The 19,064-nt window shown below is 40.5% G+C and overlaps 2 protein-coding genes across 2 annotated transcripts; one reads left to right on the forward strand and one right to left on the reverse strand.

Annotated features, from left to right (window-relative positions):
• Window positions 1-1,207: 1,207 nt before the first annotated feature.
• LOC131890797 (pickpocket protein 28-like) lies at window positions 1,208-4,042 on the reverse strand. The gene is made up of 6 exons (XM_059240224.1): window positions 3,904-4,042; window positions 3,659-3,838; window positions 2,812-3,597; window positions 2,004-2,079; window positions 1,597-1,912; window positions 1,208-1,522 (listed from the first exon to the last, which is right to left on the reverse strand). The coding sequence occupies exons 1-6, from the start codon at window positions 3,995-3,997 to the stop codon at window positions 1,208-1,210; spliced, it is 1,767 nt and encodes a 588-aa protein (XP_059096207.1). The 5' UTR covers window positions 3,998-4,042.
• A 9,456-nt stretch (window positions 4,043-13,498) lies between these two features.
• Window positions 13,499-15,911, forward strand: LOC131893219 (serine/threonine-protein kinase 40-like). Its single transcript, XM_059243196.1, has one exon. The coding sequence runs from the start codon at window positions 13,930-13,932 to the stop codon at window positions 15,685-15,687; it is 1,758 nt and encodes a 585-aa protein (XP_059099179.1). The 5' UTR covers window positions 13,499-13,929; the 3' UTR covers window positions 15,688-15,911.
• Window positions 15,912-19,064: the final 3,153 nt, after the last annotated feature.

Here is a 19,064-nt window from a genome sequence, read left to right on the forward strand (position 1 = left end):
ATGTCTTCACACCTTTTGTCGGTCGCACATCTTCTGGAGTTCGCCCTTCTTACTGACCGTCCTCGATGTCAAAATATTTACTCTTTTAATATTTATTAGAAATAAATAATTTTAAAAAGACCATTTACTCACCACATGATAAGTATTTGTGGTTCATTTCTTCTTACAAATTTGGAAGATATTGGTCAATCAGATTCAGTAATTCTTATAAGACCCTTGTTTTCATATTGTCTAAAACAATTAAGCACCAATAATTCCTCAATTAGAAAATTTTGATTCGGAATCTTTGCTCTAAGGCTGCAGTTGGTTTGCTCACTATTTGAACTGGATAATGTCACTGAAAATACTTCCCGTGACAAGTGCAAGTACAGGGTGGACGTAATTAAGCGTGCCAAACAAAAACGTTTATTGCATGTTCTAAAAAGGCTTCACATTTCACATTTCGGATATTAGCTCTTAAACGACTTTATATTTCAGTCAAAAAGAGTATTCCAATCGGCCGCCCATAGTTAACACAACTTTTTGGAGAAACCAACAACAGACACAGACAGTATCCTGCCTTTCAATATAAACATAATCTCCCAAATCGCCTCGCTGTTCCAGACATATCGTTGCCTCATACTGCTTGAGCTGATTTTGTCGTCTCATACTAGTCAATTGTTCGTTTTAGGAACATATGATCAAGTTTTCGGGAATTTGATGCACAAATTTCCAGCCTTGAAATTACGGAATGATGGAGAGCAACCACTACAGGTCACGTTTTGCATCCATCCTTCAAAACTTGTTAACCAATCAAATTAAACAAGTGCTGCCATGGCTTCATAGGATAAAGAATATTTTTGCCAACTTTGAAAATAATTTGATGAACCATGAAATCATATTAGGCAAGGTAAATTCGGTAACACTTCATAAAATCCATCATGGAAAAGCACATTTCAATAGACGAAAGCAACTCATTTAAGATAGCTATTTTAATCATACGCTGTCAAGTCGTATCATCCTCTCCCTATTTCCAAACAAGAAGAGTGGCGAGCCAAATTCATGGCGTATTTTTTTTTAAGTGGTGTGCTTTCATTACTGTTCGGCGTGCCATTTCGTTTGTAGGTGCGCTAATCAATATTTTTGGTTTGCCATTTTCTGGTTTCCATGTGCCGATTTCTATCCCATCTAAATACAATAGAGTCCGAACCAACTCGAACATGCGATGTTAGAACCGAAAAATTTTCGTGATGATCCAATACAGAATTTCAAACATTGAGATGAAACTGCATCCCAGACACAATCCAAATATGCCCCCTACTTGGGCGATAAAGTCGTTGTCGGAGATCCGGGTTCTCTTGCGATAGTGAAGAATAGTAGACTTTCCAAATGAGTATCTCACTACCGAGATATCTTTTTTGAAAGCGTCATATTCATTCCGTTTGGAGGATTGTCCGAATGTTTTGGGAAAGAGCTTGTCCGTGGCAAAAAATCGTTTAGAGCTTATCAAGTTGTACATATCCGCCGTTTCTTGCCCAAGTTCCTAAAATAAGAGATGCATTCATTATCCATCAACCTTTCGAAGGAGGTGGAAAAGTTAACCAAGCAATCCTTAACCTGAATGGCAGTTTCAGACCATTTTTGAGGCTGAAATTCGGTATCTGATGAGCAGAGGGGCGAGGATTCCATATTCTTGTCATCACATCTTCGAAAAGGAGCAGAAGATAACTTGAAGTCGTATGTGACTTCATTACAATCAGCGAGACAATGGTGGCATGTTTTGTTGTGTAGCCTCGCAGATCTAAAGAACAGATAAGATTGTTGAGGACCGCAAATACGACGTTGTGTCCAAGGTATAAACCAAGGCGTACAATTGTGGATTTCAAAGGCTGCTTCCAAGCTACATTCGATTTGACATCGAGCCCGGGAGTATCTGGAACAGGGATTTATTGATGTCAACCGAATTTCTTGAGCAACGATCTCGAAGGATTTCTCCATCACTAGGAACATTTAGGAAGGCTTACTCGTTGTACAATTCCAATTGGTATTCGTGAGGGAAGTAACATTTTCGGGTGTTAGGATCAAATGTTTCTTCCAGGGCTAAAGCATGACAAAAATGGTGAATGAATACTACCACCCACGTCTAATTCCATTTAAAGTCAGTTCATTTTGCTTTCGAAACATTCTAATGTTTTTCGATTTAGTCAAATCTTTCAGACGAGTGATCTACATGCGTATCTGCGAATTGATTTTCAAAAAAATGTCTTGGTCTTTTTCGAAGATGTAAGAGATCAATTAACTTTTGAAAGAATAGCCAGAATATATCCCTTTCAGATTGTGTCGTCGATGTCTCCTGAAAAATAGTCTTTGAAAATTTGACATTGCTCGAGGTCAGACTAATGTCCAAATCTCAAAGCTTTATTTCTGTCCGTTCGATCTAATATCTTTTGCACATCCTAAACACTTAACTGATGGTGTATTGCAGCATGGGGGGTAAATTGATAAAAATGCAAGTTGTCAAGAGTCTGATTCAGGCTAGAGACAAAGGGTGTCATCCAAAAACGTCAAATCGGCCTTTTGCTTTACATTTGAACATGTGGTCGCTCACCTATAAGATACCTTGCGCAAGTTGGAAAATATTGCACATGTTAGCTCCATTATCTAATTACCGTGCACATGGCCTTACATGTTTTGAATACCACAAAGAATCACTCAATCAATCGGCAAAAAACTAAGTGAAAAAAAATCGGCATGGGTCTTCAAATGTGCCAAGTGAAAAAATTGATATCTACTTGGCGGAAACTCTTTTATACGTGGGTGGTAGTCTGTTACTCTTCTCTGTGTCAGTTTTGATCGCCGTCAAGACAACTTCGGTTACATGTCCCGGAGCAATCAGAAACCTTCCTGAAGACACGGAGACGGATTCGGAGTGCGATGCTATAGAGGAAGAGATCCCTTGATGATCATCCGTCATTGAACCTGGGTCATTGCTGGAAAGATTGGCATCCAAAATGAGCTCGAGGCCAAATCCTTCACCAACTTTGGGCGTCATATCAATGCCTAAAGAGTCCTCGTTTCCCTTGTTGAGGGCGGAGTGTGACAAAACATCGCTGTGCTCAAGAGCTTCCATAAATGGAAGGTTTTCTTTTATGGCCTTTAAATCCATGTGGAAACTACAACAAAGACCCCCATCAGTTGGATTTAGGACGAATAAAGATTTGCAAGGAAACTTTACGCCATTCCACTTGCAATGTTTGATGAATTCATGGCAAAGCATAGAACTTCCCAAGAGCATTCTCATGATCTTAAGGTAATTTCTTTCAATCTGGAGCATCTGGCTCAAAGATGCAAATGCCTCCTGCCGCTTTTCACTCCATGGAGTTGAAGCCTTGGATTTGTCCAACATAAACTCCAAAGGGAGGACATCTGGCTGATCTTCAATTTGATTCAAGAGATTGATCGACTTCCAAGAGGAAATCATGTGAGAAGCAAACAAATCCGCAGTCAAGTTGGGCCAACTTTCGAATTCCTGTTGTAGCAATTGGATGGCCTTGTCTTGTTTAGTTTGTGGATGGTGCACAGTTGCTCCCATATCTCCCAATGATTTCATAAGGCGGGCTGTAATCATTATTAATTTTGCCGAAATGCCAACAATTGCCCTCTAACAGTTAATTCATACCGAGGCTGTAACCCGGTCTGCAAAGTGAGACGACGGGAAAACTGATGTTGGCTATGGGCAAGGCAGTAGATTCAATGGTGGTCATGGTGGGATCTTCGGCCTTGCTTTGAAATAATCCATGGGACCAGAATAAGGACATGGCAAGACCTACCAATACCACAATTGTCCACACGCTTCGTTCTACTCAAGGGATAAATCAGGTTACACTTTAAGAGGGTTATAAGTTTTGAAATCTTATGAAGTACCTTGTGCCCTATGATTGGAACCCAGAACATAGTGTATTCCATGTATGGAGCTGGTTTCTCCAAAGGCCGACAAATCCCTCACGTTATTCTTCATGTGAAAGCAAATTCTCAAATGGCTGTCTTCCCCAAATAATATATGCACACTATTTGATGGGTAAGCGTGACAAATGTCATTAGCTCATTCCCTATCCTGACTTTCGTAATGATATGCTTGCTCTGCCTGCATACTTGATTTACCAAGAACTTGAACGCACCCTGGAAAATTGGGTGTAATTGTGCCCTTCATTGTAACACAAGGCGATGAACGCCTGGAGTATGGACGGGGAGGCTATGGTTGAGAATAAAAAACTTCATTGCATTTAAAACAAAATTCCAAATTATAGTGGTCGCACTTCATTGAAATTACGTCTTTTTTCAATTTTAAACTCCATCAAACGACTGGGTCAAACTTACTCCATCTCAAAGCCAACTGCATAATATTACACAGAACGAAAGAACTAGCTCTTTTGTGATAATTCTTGGAATGAAATTCCGTTCAATGACCTTGTGATTAACTCCTTTGAATACTCCACTCATAGATAATGGAGGTAAAGATATTAGACAGGTCTCATCTATTAAAGATTTAGGTGTAGTCCACCCAAAATAATGGAAAGGTCTTTGACAAAGTAGATCATGGCCTTTTAGTTAATAGGCTCCATGAGATTGGGATCCAACACAAGTTCTCAATTGGTTAAGAAGTTTCATTTATGGTGGCAAGCAATTGGTTAAGGTTGAGGGATCCCATAGTGCCATACATGATGTCAAGTCGGGTGTTCCTCATGGCTCCATTTTGGGCCCTTCTCAAAATCTTCATTGCTCCGCTTCAGGAGCATGGTAGTAGTAATGTCAGTATCTCTTCCTATGCTGATGATAAAAAAACTGGTAGTTGGTAGGAGTGGTCAGAACTCTGGTTGACTGGTAGACGCTTTAGACCAAATATACTCTTGGGTTGCTAACATGGCACTGACTGGAATGAAATTCCGCTCAATGCCCTTTTGTTCGACGTCATTAGACACCCCACTATTAGATGATGAAGGTGAGGGTATTCAGCAGGTCTTATTCATGAAGAATTTAGGTGTAGTCCTCCAAGATAATGGAAAGTTCGATGAGCATATCCAGTTGAAAGTTGGTAAAGCTTTTCAAACATGTGGTTGGACATATTTCACATTTAAGTCCAGAGATAGTATCATGATGCTAACTCTGTACAAGTCCATTGTCCAGCCACATCTTGAATATGCTTCACCCATTTGGGCTCCAATGAGTTCAGCAGGTTTGCAAAAGGTTGAGCAAGTCCAAAGATGTTTCACTAGGAACATCACAGGATTGAGAGAGCTCTCATATTGGGAGAGGCTAAAAAAGTTGGGACTGTACAGTGTTCAGAGAAGGTTCAAAAGGTATCTGATACTGAACGTCTTCAAAAGCATACATGAGCTTTGTCCCAACCCAGGATTTAGGGTCAATGCTAGTGACCGCAGAGGTTTAATGTGGGTTTTCAGAGCACCTTCAAACCCTCAAGAATCCAGGCTAGTACAAACATTCAAGTCCACTTCTCTTCTTTTGAGGGCTCCTTCATTGTTTAATTTGTTTCCCTTTTATATTTGTAGGAAATGCGTAGACCTTGTTGATCCGGTTGCATCTTTCAAGCCAGACTTGGACAAATTTTTAGATAGCATTCCAGATCAACACTACATTCAAAGACTGGCTTGGTCTGCCAACTCAAATTCGTTGGTGGACCAAATATCATGTAAAGATTTTTTTTCTTTGTCAAGGCAAAAGCAAGAACTTTTGTAAAAAAGTACATGTTTAAAAAAAAACACTCGGATAAGTGTGTCAAATCCCTTAAAGTATACATAAAAGTACCACTGTCAAAAAGGTAGTCAATCATAATTTAAAAGTGCTCTTTTTCCTGTATTGGCATGAAAGTTCATCAACATCTATTTTGCAGATGGTTAGTTATTACAACTTGAAAGTTATGTTTTACGCAATACGTTTTTACACAATAAAAGTTCTCAATTAAAATTTACAAAGGATGTAAAGTTGCCTTTTATTTCTATTTAAATTTCAATATATTATCATGTTCCCAAGATATTTTAACGATACATGAGACTCAAATTTTAAAATTTGTCACTTTTGCAATGATTAATTTTCATGTACTTGAGAATTTTTATTCAATGTTAGGATATTTTTTTCAAAATTCAAGATTAAGCTTGATTAAAGCTGTGAGCGAGAAATGTGAAATATTGACATTTAGTAAGTTTGAAAAGAAATTGCAAATTGCTTTAAAGTTTTCCTACCTGATTAAAAAAAATTGAAATTTTGTTGTCAAATTTGATGCAAATGAAATCTTTGAAGCGTAATATCTTTTAGTTTGCTTGCAGAATTTGGGTAGTTTTTCTTCATTGAAAACACAGCTAAGATTAGTTGCAACATCTATTAATTATGGTTTTTTTAGTATAAATTCTTTTGACAAGTTTTAAGTGGTTTAATATACTAATTTGAGGTATTCAGTAATGACCTGTACAACCCATCATTTCTTTTTCCCATTTTTATCCAATGTATGAGAATGAGTTCTAAGCAAGTTGTCATGTTTTTAGATTATTTGGTCCAATATTGAGTTTATATTGGCTACTATAAGGCATTGCTGAACATAAGGTTGGTTAGGGATCAATTACAAAAAAGATCAAGATCCATTTCAAACTGAATAAAAGTTCATCAAAATTGTTGAATTGTCAGAGAGCTACAAGCAAGATGTTTTAATATTTTAGAGGACAGGGCCTATGCTCAAGCCAAAGAGGCCTTAATGTTCTTTAAGAACTTGATGTTTATCAAATTCACTCCATGTCTTATGTCGTACAACCAATGCCTACTCTCTTGCTCAACTTCCAGCTTGTGGCAAGCCCCATGGAGGCATTTAAACATGTAGAGAATTAAATATCGTTCATATCATCATTGGACATGTATAACTCCAGGGACTGGAGCTGCTCCCACTAATTTATGTAGCGTATAACTGCAATATTTCGCATGAAGCTCCTTTGTACTGTATCTTTTCAATGTTGATTTGCCTTGCCGTGGTCATTGAGGCCCAAATATGACCAAGGCGACCAGTTGTATCTGATTTCGGAAATTTTAGAAATAGGTCGGTTGTCAATGCATTGGGATTCATAACCCAAGTTTTCAAGTGTTAGCGGGGTCTCCGCCAAAAACTGACTTGGCATCATTGGCATGCGGTGAGAAGCAAGATAAAAAGTGTAACGTTTGTACCCACTTTATATTCATCCTATAGTGATGTGGAACTTATTGCTTGTGACATAAAGTGCTCACACTCTACCCTACCTCAGTCGTTTTCTACCAACCCCCATTGTGTCGTGTAAACAAATTTGAGGATGCTCTGAGGCATCTCAATCTCAAATGGCCTCACAATACAAATCAATGACAATTTCATTGTGGCAACTTTTGTTTCCTTGGCACAAATCTGAGAAAGACCCTGGGTACTGTAGAGTTCCTGCTACCTCATGAAATGCTTATACCCTGTTTGATGGTTTGCAGTTTGAAATTGGTTTTGCCCAACACATTAGAGATCAACCCAAGGAGAAAAATGTACTAGACTTAGTTTTGGCTGATGATCCTGACACCAAGCAAGCAATGGCCATTGATTCCCTTGAGATGATCACAAGTTACTAAATTGGCACAAACTACCAATTCAATACCAGCCAACACCTCTCACTCAGGCCCTGATGTAGAAGCAATGATGATATGACGTTGAGAGCATTAAAGACCACATGTTATGTGGATTGGGGGAACCAAATTTGTGCTGAGCTGTTTGTGAACATCCTTGGTTTCCAAGTGAGGATTGACCTCGGCAGAGAGAGGCATGTTGAGAGTGGCAGAAAATGGCAGTAAATACTGGAAGGTGGTTCAAAATGGCCGCCGGTGTTTGAAATGCCCCACCTAAATACAAAACATTTTTTCCCTCACAAGAGATGATTATGCTTTGATCCTTGCTAACTAATATACATAGCTATCAAGTGAAAAGCTTGAAATTTAAAGAAATTCAAGGAATGTGGAAGCATTTCCTCAATATTCCTCATCCCAACTCCAACACCAAGAAATATTTCGCAACCAAAACCATTCTCGAATATTCAATAAACTTCCAGCCAATTGAAATGCGCCCAAAGTGTTATAATTTTTCATAAAAACGTATAATACCGGGTGTCGAGGATAAGATTAGACACACAGTTTTTTTTTCTAAAATCCTTGAAATCTTTCAAGGTTGCGTGATTTTTATCTCATTTTTTTGTCAATGTCCGCTTTTTTCATTTATGTAAACAAAAATACAAAAATGTCAAAGCTGAAATCTATGAAAGCAAAAAGGGAATCCATTGTAGCTTTGCTGTGTGCGGGATTCACTTCTAAAGAAGTAAGTTGGAACCTTTAAGTGGCTGCCAGGCGATTTACAATGTCAAAAACTGTCTTGATTGGCAAGATGACTGTAATCCCTCCTCCTAGGAATGCAAGAACACCAGCACTTAGATATCCAAGAGTGGTAGCTGGAATAAAAAGATGCATCAAGGCAGTTCCAAGCAAACCAATGTGATGCATTGGATTGGATCTCCAATCTGGTTGCCAGAGGGATTTGACTTAATGCAGATGCCAAAATTGAGGTTTTCAAGTCTACAGTGATACCCTGGATGAGATAAGTAGCATAAAACCGTCCCTTTGTCTTCAACAAGACTTTGCTCCTGCTCATTCCGCCAAAAGGACAATCTCCTACTGGGATAACGAGGTAATCTTGTTTTGGAGGCCTAAACTATGGCCCCCCAAATTCTCCAGATTTTAAAACTCTGGACTAAGCTGTGTGGTCCTATGTTGAGAAAGAAACTTGCAAAGAAAGACACCATTTAACTAAAGTTCTTGGCCGCCTAATTGATCAACCATTGAAAATTCTCTCCTGCCAAAATCCGCACTTTTTGTCACTGTTTTCAGACCAGATTGGCTAAAGTCATTGCTTCAAAAGGATCATATTTCGAAAACTTAGCTTTAAATAAAAAAATGTCAAAAAATAACGTAAATTTTACGTATTCTGATCTATAACATGTTAGAATTTTAGCTCTCCAAATTGCCTTTTAAGAAATTCATGATGCTTTTACGTGAAAGTGACAAATATATCTAATCTTATCCTCGACACCCGGTATGCTTATCCTTATCGTTTTCCTTTTTGTCTCTCCATTTCTTTCTCATGTATTTCAGCTAATCTAGTCAATTATCTCAAAAAAAAATATCTCAAAGTTACAACTCTTACAAATGTCCATAAATTTACATCCTTTCTTGTTTACCAAGTGATACGACCAGAAGTTGTCAATTAAGATAACTATGGCAAGCTGGGCCAGCCTGGCAGAATGCAATAAATTTACTCAATTCCGAAATGTTAAATTTCGTCCCTGGCATCCCCGTCCATATTCTAGGCGTTCAAACATAGGTTTACCCATAGGCCCACACATTTTAATATTGAGTAAGGGAATACTCATTATCTTGATATCATATTTGATCCACCAACAAAAAAGAGATGTTGGCCTTCACGGTTACTTTATTGCTCCTAAAACTGGGTTGGACAACGCAGTTAACCCGATGGCGGGTAGGAGCATGAAATTACCTTTCACCCGTGAAGGAGGCACTTGTACTCGCTATTTCTTCTTTTCTTTTAATAATATGGGTGTCACAGGGTACACCCAACAAGGTCTACATTTACAGGTATTACCATCTAAGAGTGGTATCCACACCATTAATAAGCTATTTTTTGAACGTCAAGGCCTCTACCAAGCTTTTTCAATATTACAAAAACAAAACAACTTTGAATGAAATGATGTGTTGTTTCAGCTCAATTTTGTGGTAACCCATTTGAAATTTGAACAGAAATACTTGCAACATTACATTTTGTAGATACATCTCGTGAAGACTCCCTGTCAAAATTCAATTGAATTTTGATCAAACTTATACCATAGTTCTTAACAATACCGTTCAAAAGCTTCATATTGCATCATATTTACCAACTCTTTAGCACTGTTTTCTCCAAAGCTATCTTATCACGCCTCTTCAACCTCTACACTGGTCAAATCAGTCGACTTCTTAACTACTCGGTGAGCCCGTTGTTCAAGCAGCACCCTGGTTTCATTGACCCAAGCAAGCCTCCATAATAAATAAGTCTATAATGTCCCACCCTATTCCCAAAATATTTTTTTGTATTTTTGTCTTTGTATTTCGGCGTGTAGATGTGACAAAACAGTTGAACAATTGTTTTCAATATCACCCCTGGTCCCTCATAAGCTATGGGGCGTTTATTGACGGGGACCTTTGTCGTCTTGGACATACTGTCAGGAGGGCAAGTTCAAACTAGAGGGCTCTAGTTCAAACTAGTGATAATAGAGACGTGTAAAGTACTGGATCGGATTTCACTTGTGTGAGCTAGTCAGGCTGCGCCACAATCACGGCAAGAACTACCATGATTTTAGCACATCCAGTGCTTCCAAATTTTCATTGACAAATTGGTAGGCAAACTTTGTGACAGAATGTTTCACGTGTAGACGCACCACAAGAATTGTGGCGACACTTCGTTCATGGCAGAACCAGAGGGCGAACTTGTATGAAATCCCAAAGCTTTACACCTCTCTATACTGTCGTGGGGCCGAGGAGAAAGGTAGCCCCAAAGGACCAGGCAGAATTTGTCTTTACTTGGGTCGCGAGGGTCCATAAATGGTCATCCCCCTCAAGAGTAGCAATTCTATATGTTACAAACTGTTGAGTATGAGCACGTGATTATTTCTGTCATACATGAAGTCCATTGCCTGGTTGAAAGGATATTGTCAATTAGTGAGTCCATTTCATGAAAAAACGTGTTCAGGGCCTTAGGAAATTGGTAGTCGGGGAGCTATTGGAACCAACAGTCGGAAAAAGTGTAAGTCAAAGAAAACCCGATTACCCCTTCCTTGTTTCTGAGTGTACTGATTCACAACCCCCGGAACGTGACCGCTCACGGANTCAGGGCCTTAGGAAATTGGTAGTCGGGGAGCTATTGGAACTGATCATCGGAATAAGGGCAAGTCAATGACAACCCGATTACCCCTTCCTTGTTTCTGAGTGTACTGATTCACAACCCCCGGAACGTGACCGCTCACGGAATTGAACAGAAACGCAACCTGTTTCACTTGTACCATATCGTCAATCTTTAATATGTTCCATTTCTTGAAAATTGGGCTGGTGTGGGATTTGGCTTTTGTCCCTTCAATCTATCTGACTGCTTTCTTTTGCAGAGAGGCTAGAACCTGTACACCACAGCTCCCCCAAAGTATTCAAGTCCGTACTCTAGATTGCTTTTAATTAGTGTCTGGTAAAGAACGGACCGCAGCTTCGAGGGTATTGAGTTCTCTGATAGAAAAAAACGAAAAAAAAAAACAGTTTTCTAATACCGTGACCCAATCGCTGAATGTACAGGGTGGAGACCCTAAATTTTGAAAATATTTCCTACATTGCTTGAACACTCCTAGATTCGAAACGATCGTCTTTGCAAAGATACCATTGCGACTCGCATGTTGCGTTAGCTGTCTTTGTTTGTGTGTACCACACACTGTAGTGCTCCCAACTTGACTTGAATCATTCAATTGTATATTACTTTCTCTGGCACTCACAGATTTAACACAAAACAACGGCTGACTCTAAAAAAACAAAATAGACTTGCCAAAATTGTATCACTGGAGTCTCTGCTACACACAAACAAATACAGCTAGCGCAAGATTCAAGTCCCAATTGAAATAAAAGTTGAGGTTTAGACATTTTTTATTCAATGTATCCATCAGCGTTTTCAACTGCCTTGGCACAACGCCTCACGGATTTGCAAGGCTTAATCAAAATGTCCGGGGACAAGTTATCCCACTCCCTGACATGGGAGTCCCGATTTGGATGATAGTTCTTGTTGGTGGCCTGTTTCAAGATGCCCCACAGCAAAATCAAGTGGGTTGAAATCGGGGGATGAGCCAGGCCTCATGTCCTTTGGCCAATAGTCTGACATATTGACCCTGCAGAAATCCTGCTCCTTCTTGGACGTGTGTGAGGGGGCGCCGTCCTGAGGACATACGTAATTACTGGCAGGATAGCTGGCCTTTAGCCAGGGCAATACAGTGTTGAGTACCTTGTAGTACTCTTGGGTACCAATCCTCTGACTTGTCCTAAAGAAGTATGGAGGCATCTTCTGGCCATTGCTCGCCACGACACCCAAGACCATGATCTTGGCAGGGTGTTTGGTCCTATAGAGCCCCTGTACCTCTGCTGTTGATTTTGCCAAAAATCGATCGTTTTGGCGGTTGTGCAAGGCGTCCACCACGCAGAGTTTCTTGCCTAAGAAGATCTTTATGGTGTCGCCATTCCTCCAAAGATAACTGGATACTTTCTTGCACCTCTCCAACCTGATGGACTTCATCCTGTCAGTCAACAGATGCCTTGTGGTCCTGACATATGAATTGAGGCCCAAATCCACCTTTAATGCCTTCCTCATGGTCTTGGGGGTCACATTCATCTCCCTGGCAAGGCTCCTCATTGATCTGGTTGGGTCGCTATTCACCTTGGCTTCCAGACTGGCAACGAATTCATTTGACCTCTTTTTGTTGCTCCCACCACTTTCTAAATATCTCGCAGAGCTTTTACCGTCGTCCAGGTTCCTTCTGACATTGTATACGGTGGCCAGGGACACATTGACAATCTTCGCAGTCTCCTTTGGTGCAATCTAGGCAGATAGAAGGTTGGATATCTGACATATGTACAATTTGAACTTTGGAGTTCAATATTTTTTTTTTTTTTATTGCAAAAGCTTATAAAATAGTCCAATAAAACAGGAAAACAGGTGTCATATATCTTTAAAAAAATATATCATTGATTATGATTATGAAACATCCAAATGAGTTTAAAGAACATTATGTAGCTCAGAGATACGATATGTCAACTTTTGGATTGAGGGCTATCCCTAGAGTGAGAACAATAGCTTCATAACAAGTTCACCAAATTGCTTGAAATTTGGTCAAGATGTTGCTGAATTAATTTTCTTCAACTAATATAGTTTGCAAAAAAATATTGACTGATTTTGTTTAGAGCAAATTCTTGCTTTATTAAGAAAACCTAGTTCGCACTTTTCAGTTGTACTTCAAGACATGTTAAAGTCAATTTAGGTATATTTACATGCCTGGCTTGAAGCACATACCATCAATGGTTACAAAAATGATATTAGTCACATATTTTGTTCAATAGTTATGCCAATAATTGACATTCAAAAATTTCCGCATGAAAAGTATAGGCCTTACTTGGCGGGAAAGTTTGTTGATCACAAAAAAGTGGCATTTCCTTGCTTTAGTGTCCTTTCATTACGTTACCTCGTACGTTTATTTGTCCTCGTCGCAAGGAGAGCAGGGAGGCGGAGGAGAATGAAAAGGACATCATTTTAACTCGAAGGGCTAAAACCGCTAAAACCCAAAAGAACGGAAGAACGGAAGTTTGTAGATGCGCAACCCCTGGTGTCGAGTGATTTGTTGTGCTTACTTTCACGCTTGACGACCGACATTCAACTTCTGCCTGGGTTTCGTTCGCCTGCTCGCGGGCTCCAGGTGAAACCGATCCCTGCCTGCCAATAGCGTTTCCCTTACCAGTACAAGGTCACTCACATCCATCGTTAACCCGTGCGGGCCCATCATGGCCTCCGACCCATTCGCCCATTCATCTCTCACCAGCCCTGGGCGAACCCTGAGAAGTGGATCCACTCCCTCAACTAGCAGTGCCTCCAGTTCCACCGCGGTTCGCAGCTCCGCCCACTCGTTGGACACGCAATCCTCCACCCCACCACACCCATAGGCCCGAAGAGCCACCAAGCGTCGTCGCTCCTGGTGGCCCATCGAAGAGCTTCAACCCGGTCCAACGACCCCGCCCGTGGAAGCCACGCCCACGGACTCCTCGATGGAAGGGACTAGTCAGGCCAGTACCTGGCGCAAGACCCGAGGTTACGCCCTGGGACCGGAGTTAGGCTCAGCGCCCGTTAAATGCATCACCAATTGCTTAGCTCGCCGTGATGGCACACACGATTACTATATGGCCCGCATGTTAGTTTTGCCCACTGATCGACCCGAGACCCAAGACGAGCGCCATGGTAAGATGCTCTTGCACACGGAGCAGGCCCTGTTAGCGCTTTTGGGTGGCGAACGGGGCGTGATTCGCATGCACGACCTTGTCAAAGATACGTACATGGAGCAACGGAGTCCGAGTCAGTGGGTTCGATTGAGTCGCATCACCTTGATCTTGGATTGCCTTGTGCCCAATTTGTACTGTCCAAATAGTCAGGACTTTGTGAGTCTCCAGCAACACGTGATCAAGCAGAAGCGCTTAGGAGAGAAAGAGGCCTTAGGGATCTTTTATCATATTGTGTCCATCGTGTGTCAGCTCCATCAGCGCAACGTCATCCATCGTGACCTCAAGTTGGGCAATGTGGTATTAGATCGACGAAGCCAAACTGTGATTTTGACCAACTTTTGTTTGGGCAAACATTTGATGAGCGATCAGGATCTACTCACGGATCAACGTGGGTCGCCGGCTTACATTTCTCCCGATGTGCTCAGTGGGAAGCCGTACTTAGGCAAACCTTCTGATGTGTGGGCGTTAGGGGTGGTCCTCTTCACTATGTTGTATGGGCAGTTTCCGTTTTATCACTCCCTTCCGCAGGAGTTGTTCAACAAAATCAAGAGCGCTAGTTTTAAATTGCACGGTGATGTCCGGGTGTCGGAAGAATGCAAAAGTTTGATCAAGAAGATCTTGGTTGTGGATCCGGCTAAACGGTTAACTGCGCCGCAGTTGTTGCAGGAAATTGAATCTGTTATATCCGTGTGGCGTTCAATTTCGCCTTCGGCCAAGGGATTACAAGTCGTTCCTGAGTTCGTCGAGTCGTCCAAAGTCAAGAAGGATCAGAAGGACCAAAAGCCGAGTGCGGCTGAATCGGCCAACGCCGAGATCTTTTTTAACTTCATCCACGCCACAGATCGGACCGAAATGGAGCTGCCTCGGGGAAAGTTGGCGCGCGGAAGTGATGCTCCGAATTCGCGAGGAGCATTTCCAGTTACACGTACTAATACAGACGCCCGCGATCTTACTGACGATGAGTATCGCCGATTTGGACCGCTCATCAGTCAAATGCGCCAGAACACCGCTCATTCTAACTCATCTACTGGACAGCCTTTAGCCAACACAAGTAACCCTTCGGAAGGCTCGTCCATACGAGGTATTGCTCAAATGGCCTCACCAGTATTAGTCTCAGAAAACTCGCCCCTCATCTCCGTATTAAGGCGGCAAAACCAATTACGAACTGCACCTCCAGGGCCAATAACGCCGGCAGCATCGCCCGTTCCAGGCATGGAAGAAGTCCAAGCACTAGATCTTTCCAATCGACCCACCTCCATGGGACCCACAGTTATGCCAACCCAACGATCTCATCGATTGCCCCCAGCCTCCACGCGACGATATCCTGCTAATTCTGCGCCTATCAACGCCCTCTCCGGGCGGGCTCCGGGACAAATTCCACTACCTCCAAGCCATACTAGTGGTAGCGAGACTCAAGGTTTGCGGGGGTTGCGGGCAGCTTTAGACCAGATGAATCCAGCGTCTGTGGCTTCTAATGACACTTTTCGCCATCGAAATGGAAGTTCATCCCGTCAATCTACAAGCTAGTTGATCCAACAAGAACGTATTTTTATGTTTTGGGATGGAAAAAAACTTCCCTAACCTTGTTGATCAGAAAAAGTGTTGTGTAGTTGTTGTTCCTTCAAACAGAGACCGAAGTTGAAATTTGGTTCAATTCAATTGAAAGATTCAATTGTGGTTGAAAGAAGATTGGTATATTATTACTTATTTTCTCACAAACAAACAGTGGCACACAGATCATCATTGAATACGTGGCTTCTGCAAATCCTTCCTCCGCCCTCATAGAATTGCTGGATCATATTGAGTCGCAGTTGGTTTTTTTTTGTTTTTGGGATGCTAGGGTCGGAGGGGTGAGCCTCGCCCAGCCAGCAAAGTTAGCCATCACATCGTCTATTTATTGTTCCGATAGGCAATGTTTTGGTCTGTGTCAGATTGGTTCTCAGTCTGTGGATGTAGTTAGTGGCTAAAAGTTTTTTTTTACGAAAGGTCGGGGAGGAGAATCGAGCCTGAGACCTCTTACCACAACACCACGTCTCCACTCTCTTACAAAACATTTCACTGCCATGCCAAGAGTCTCTTTTGGTGTTCTAAAAACAGGTCTGCCTAACTGGCTCGCAATGCATACGCTTGGCTTTGGTTAAATCATTTGTCTAATATCTTAATCAACAGCAAGAAATTGTGACATTACATGGTGCAATCTATGACATTTTTGATCGCTTATAGTTGAGCCATATTTACGTCACTAGAGTCTTGGCGAGTTACACAATATCGTTAATGGAGCGGCTACTGAATGACTCGATTCATTATGTGGAATTAAATCGATTCCTTAAGAGTCATTTTAATTGACTTGAGAGTGTTCTGTTTTGACAAAACATTAAGCTTTGTGCAAATGATTTCACTACGAATCTTTGGAATGGCGTCGTCTCAAAACGTAGTCTTTACAAAACTTGGCCTCTTCGTCATGAGGAACCTTCCATTGAAATAGGGTTTTACATAGCTCATTCCCTCTAAACCAGTATCCCTATCTGACAAAGCTCCTGAGCCTCTAGAACCATTTCTGAACCCTTTTTCTTTTAGAAAGACTCGAGTCTAGTTTAAGCTTTGTGAGTCATCTTTTAGATCTTGTTGGCAGCCCTAGTTAGCTTCTAGTCCTCAAGTCTTCTGTTTCCCCTGAACAATCTGATCTGCTGTTGCCACGCATGGCCAACAATACCACCCGCAACCAACGGAGCCAGCACCGGAGTATCCGATCCGCTCTTGCAATTTCTTTTTTGAATTGAGCTAACATTTTTTTCCCAAAAGACCTCGAGGTTGCGTGTGGCCATCAATATGTCTGCCAGGATGAATTATTGTGCTCCCATGTAATGTGCTATCAGAGAGGAATGTAGAAGCCAAAGTGAGCATTGCAGACTGAAAGACAAAGAATTTCTGGAGAGAGGGTATACATAAGTCAACAAAGGAAGTTTAGTACATTCTTTAAATGACTTGTGAGAAAATATGAGATTGAAACTCTATATGCTGATTCAACCAAATGTCAATCAACTTTGTTGCAGCTTGAATCAATAAACCAAACCTAATCTTACTAACATACTCCACCTTATGATATTGTTGGTTTCATATATTTTTAAAGTCATTGAAGTGCATAAATTTGTTTTGAGCCATTTAACTGATTAATGCAAACCCACTTTCTAGACATTTGTGGTCTTCCTGGTCTTACTCTTTATTCACTTAAAGCTCTGCCTTTGAAAGTGCCAGAGTCCTTTCTACTACCTATGGTGTTAATGAGTGCTTTTCAATACAGCAGGGGAGAGGGGAGATTTTGCTCAAAACTAACCATTTGGAGGCCATTTGCTTATCAAGAGTTCATTTTCAAAGTGTTTTCCTTGACTTTTCAAGTTTTCATTACAGTATTATGCATAATGGTTGGAAAAAATAGTTTTGCACAAACTATCACTTAATTTTACAATATAGTTAATCATTCAATGTTATTTAAATATCAAACATTCACGTGGAATAAGTGCGTCACCAATATTGGAGTTTGTAAGGTATTCGCAAAAAGGTTACATAGTTTTTTCCTTCAGTAATTTAGGGGTTCAAACTTTTAAAATTGATTGCATCAAGTAGCTAACACCAATTGATAAAAGCAAGGAAAGGTAGGTAGAAAATTAATTGTGCCTATTGAGAACTTAATAGAGCGTTTTGGGGGCTAAATTGGAGGTTGGAGGACACAAACATTTTTCTTGGACATTGACACTATGACCACAATTTTTCTGGCAATCAATGAGCTTCAAACTGAAATACTGTTGAGAATTTTGGGGTCTGCGCAGACCACCTGGCAATTCTGCTATGGACTTGAATTGGATCTGATTTCCTTGGATTTCCAATGCATTTATTGCCAAAATAGTTCTAGATTAATTATCCAGACTATATGAATAAAAAGTGAAATAAAAGATTCTTGTTCTTGAAGACCTCTCATATATACAAACTTTATGTGTAAAATGATAGTCTTTTGAAGTGAAGTCTTTAAAATTCTAGGTAGCTGATCCAGAGGGAGTTGAAAACTAAAATCTTATGAAGTGATTACTTGAATACTTTGACTGGCACTTCCGAGATAATTCCCTAATACAGATTTGGCCCATAGTGTTATTTGGATATAGTGAACAGTTCCAAAGAAACTTTTTTTTGTCTTTTGTGAATCCATTTCTCAAGCTATCCATTGCCCTTTTCATTCTCCTTCCCCTTTTCTTGTGGCGGACAATCAAATGGAGATATACAACAATATGGTCTGAGATGGCTGACTTTAACAAGTTTTTTTTGTTGAACAAGTTATTGCTGATCTATGTAAACACCAAGAATACACCACCAAACCTTCTGGAGACATTTCAAATCCTTTAAGTTTATAATTACAAACACTTTTGACATCCAAATAGGGATAAACAGAGCAATATATTTTGTATGCTTGCATCATTCCAGCAACTTTTCATCATCATCTTTTTCCGTTAAATTGTGCTAAAAAAGCTAATGGTATCTTTAGAAAAGTGTTTTTAGGGTTAGTCACCAAAAACTTGTGAAATTGCTTTTCCTAGTAGTATTTCATTGGAAACAATGGTCAAAAGTGTTGATGCATCATCAATCATAAAGAATACAGCCTCCTGTAAAATAATTATTTACATTTCATAATTGTTCAAAATTTTATCCATAGTACAGTGGATTTGAAAAGTCTACCAGAACAGTTGGTGGCCAACTGTTCTGGTTGTTAAAGGTCGGAAACATTACTTGTTTTGCCATCAAGGAACAAACCTAGAGCTTTGAATGTGAGCACAGACTCACATGAAGAACTGTTACTGCAATGAAAATTAGTTTTGACAGCCATCTGGAATCTACCCTCAATGACAAAACAAGTT

The sequence above is a fragment of the Tigriopus californicus genome, chromosome 2 (genome assembly GCF_007210705.1).
Source record: "Tigriopus californicus strain San Diego chromosome 2, Tcal_SD_v2.1, whole genome shotgun sequence".
Taxonomy (NCBI): domain Eukaryota; kingdom Metazoa; phylum Arthropoda; class Copepoda; order Harpacticoida; family Harpacticidae; genus Tigriopus; species Tigriopus californicus.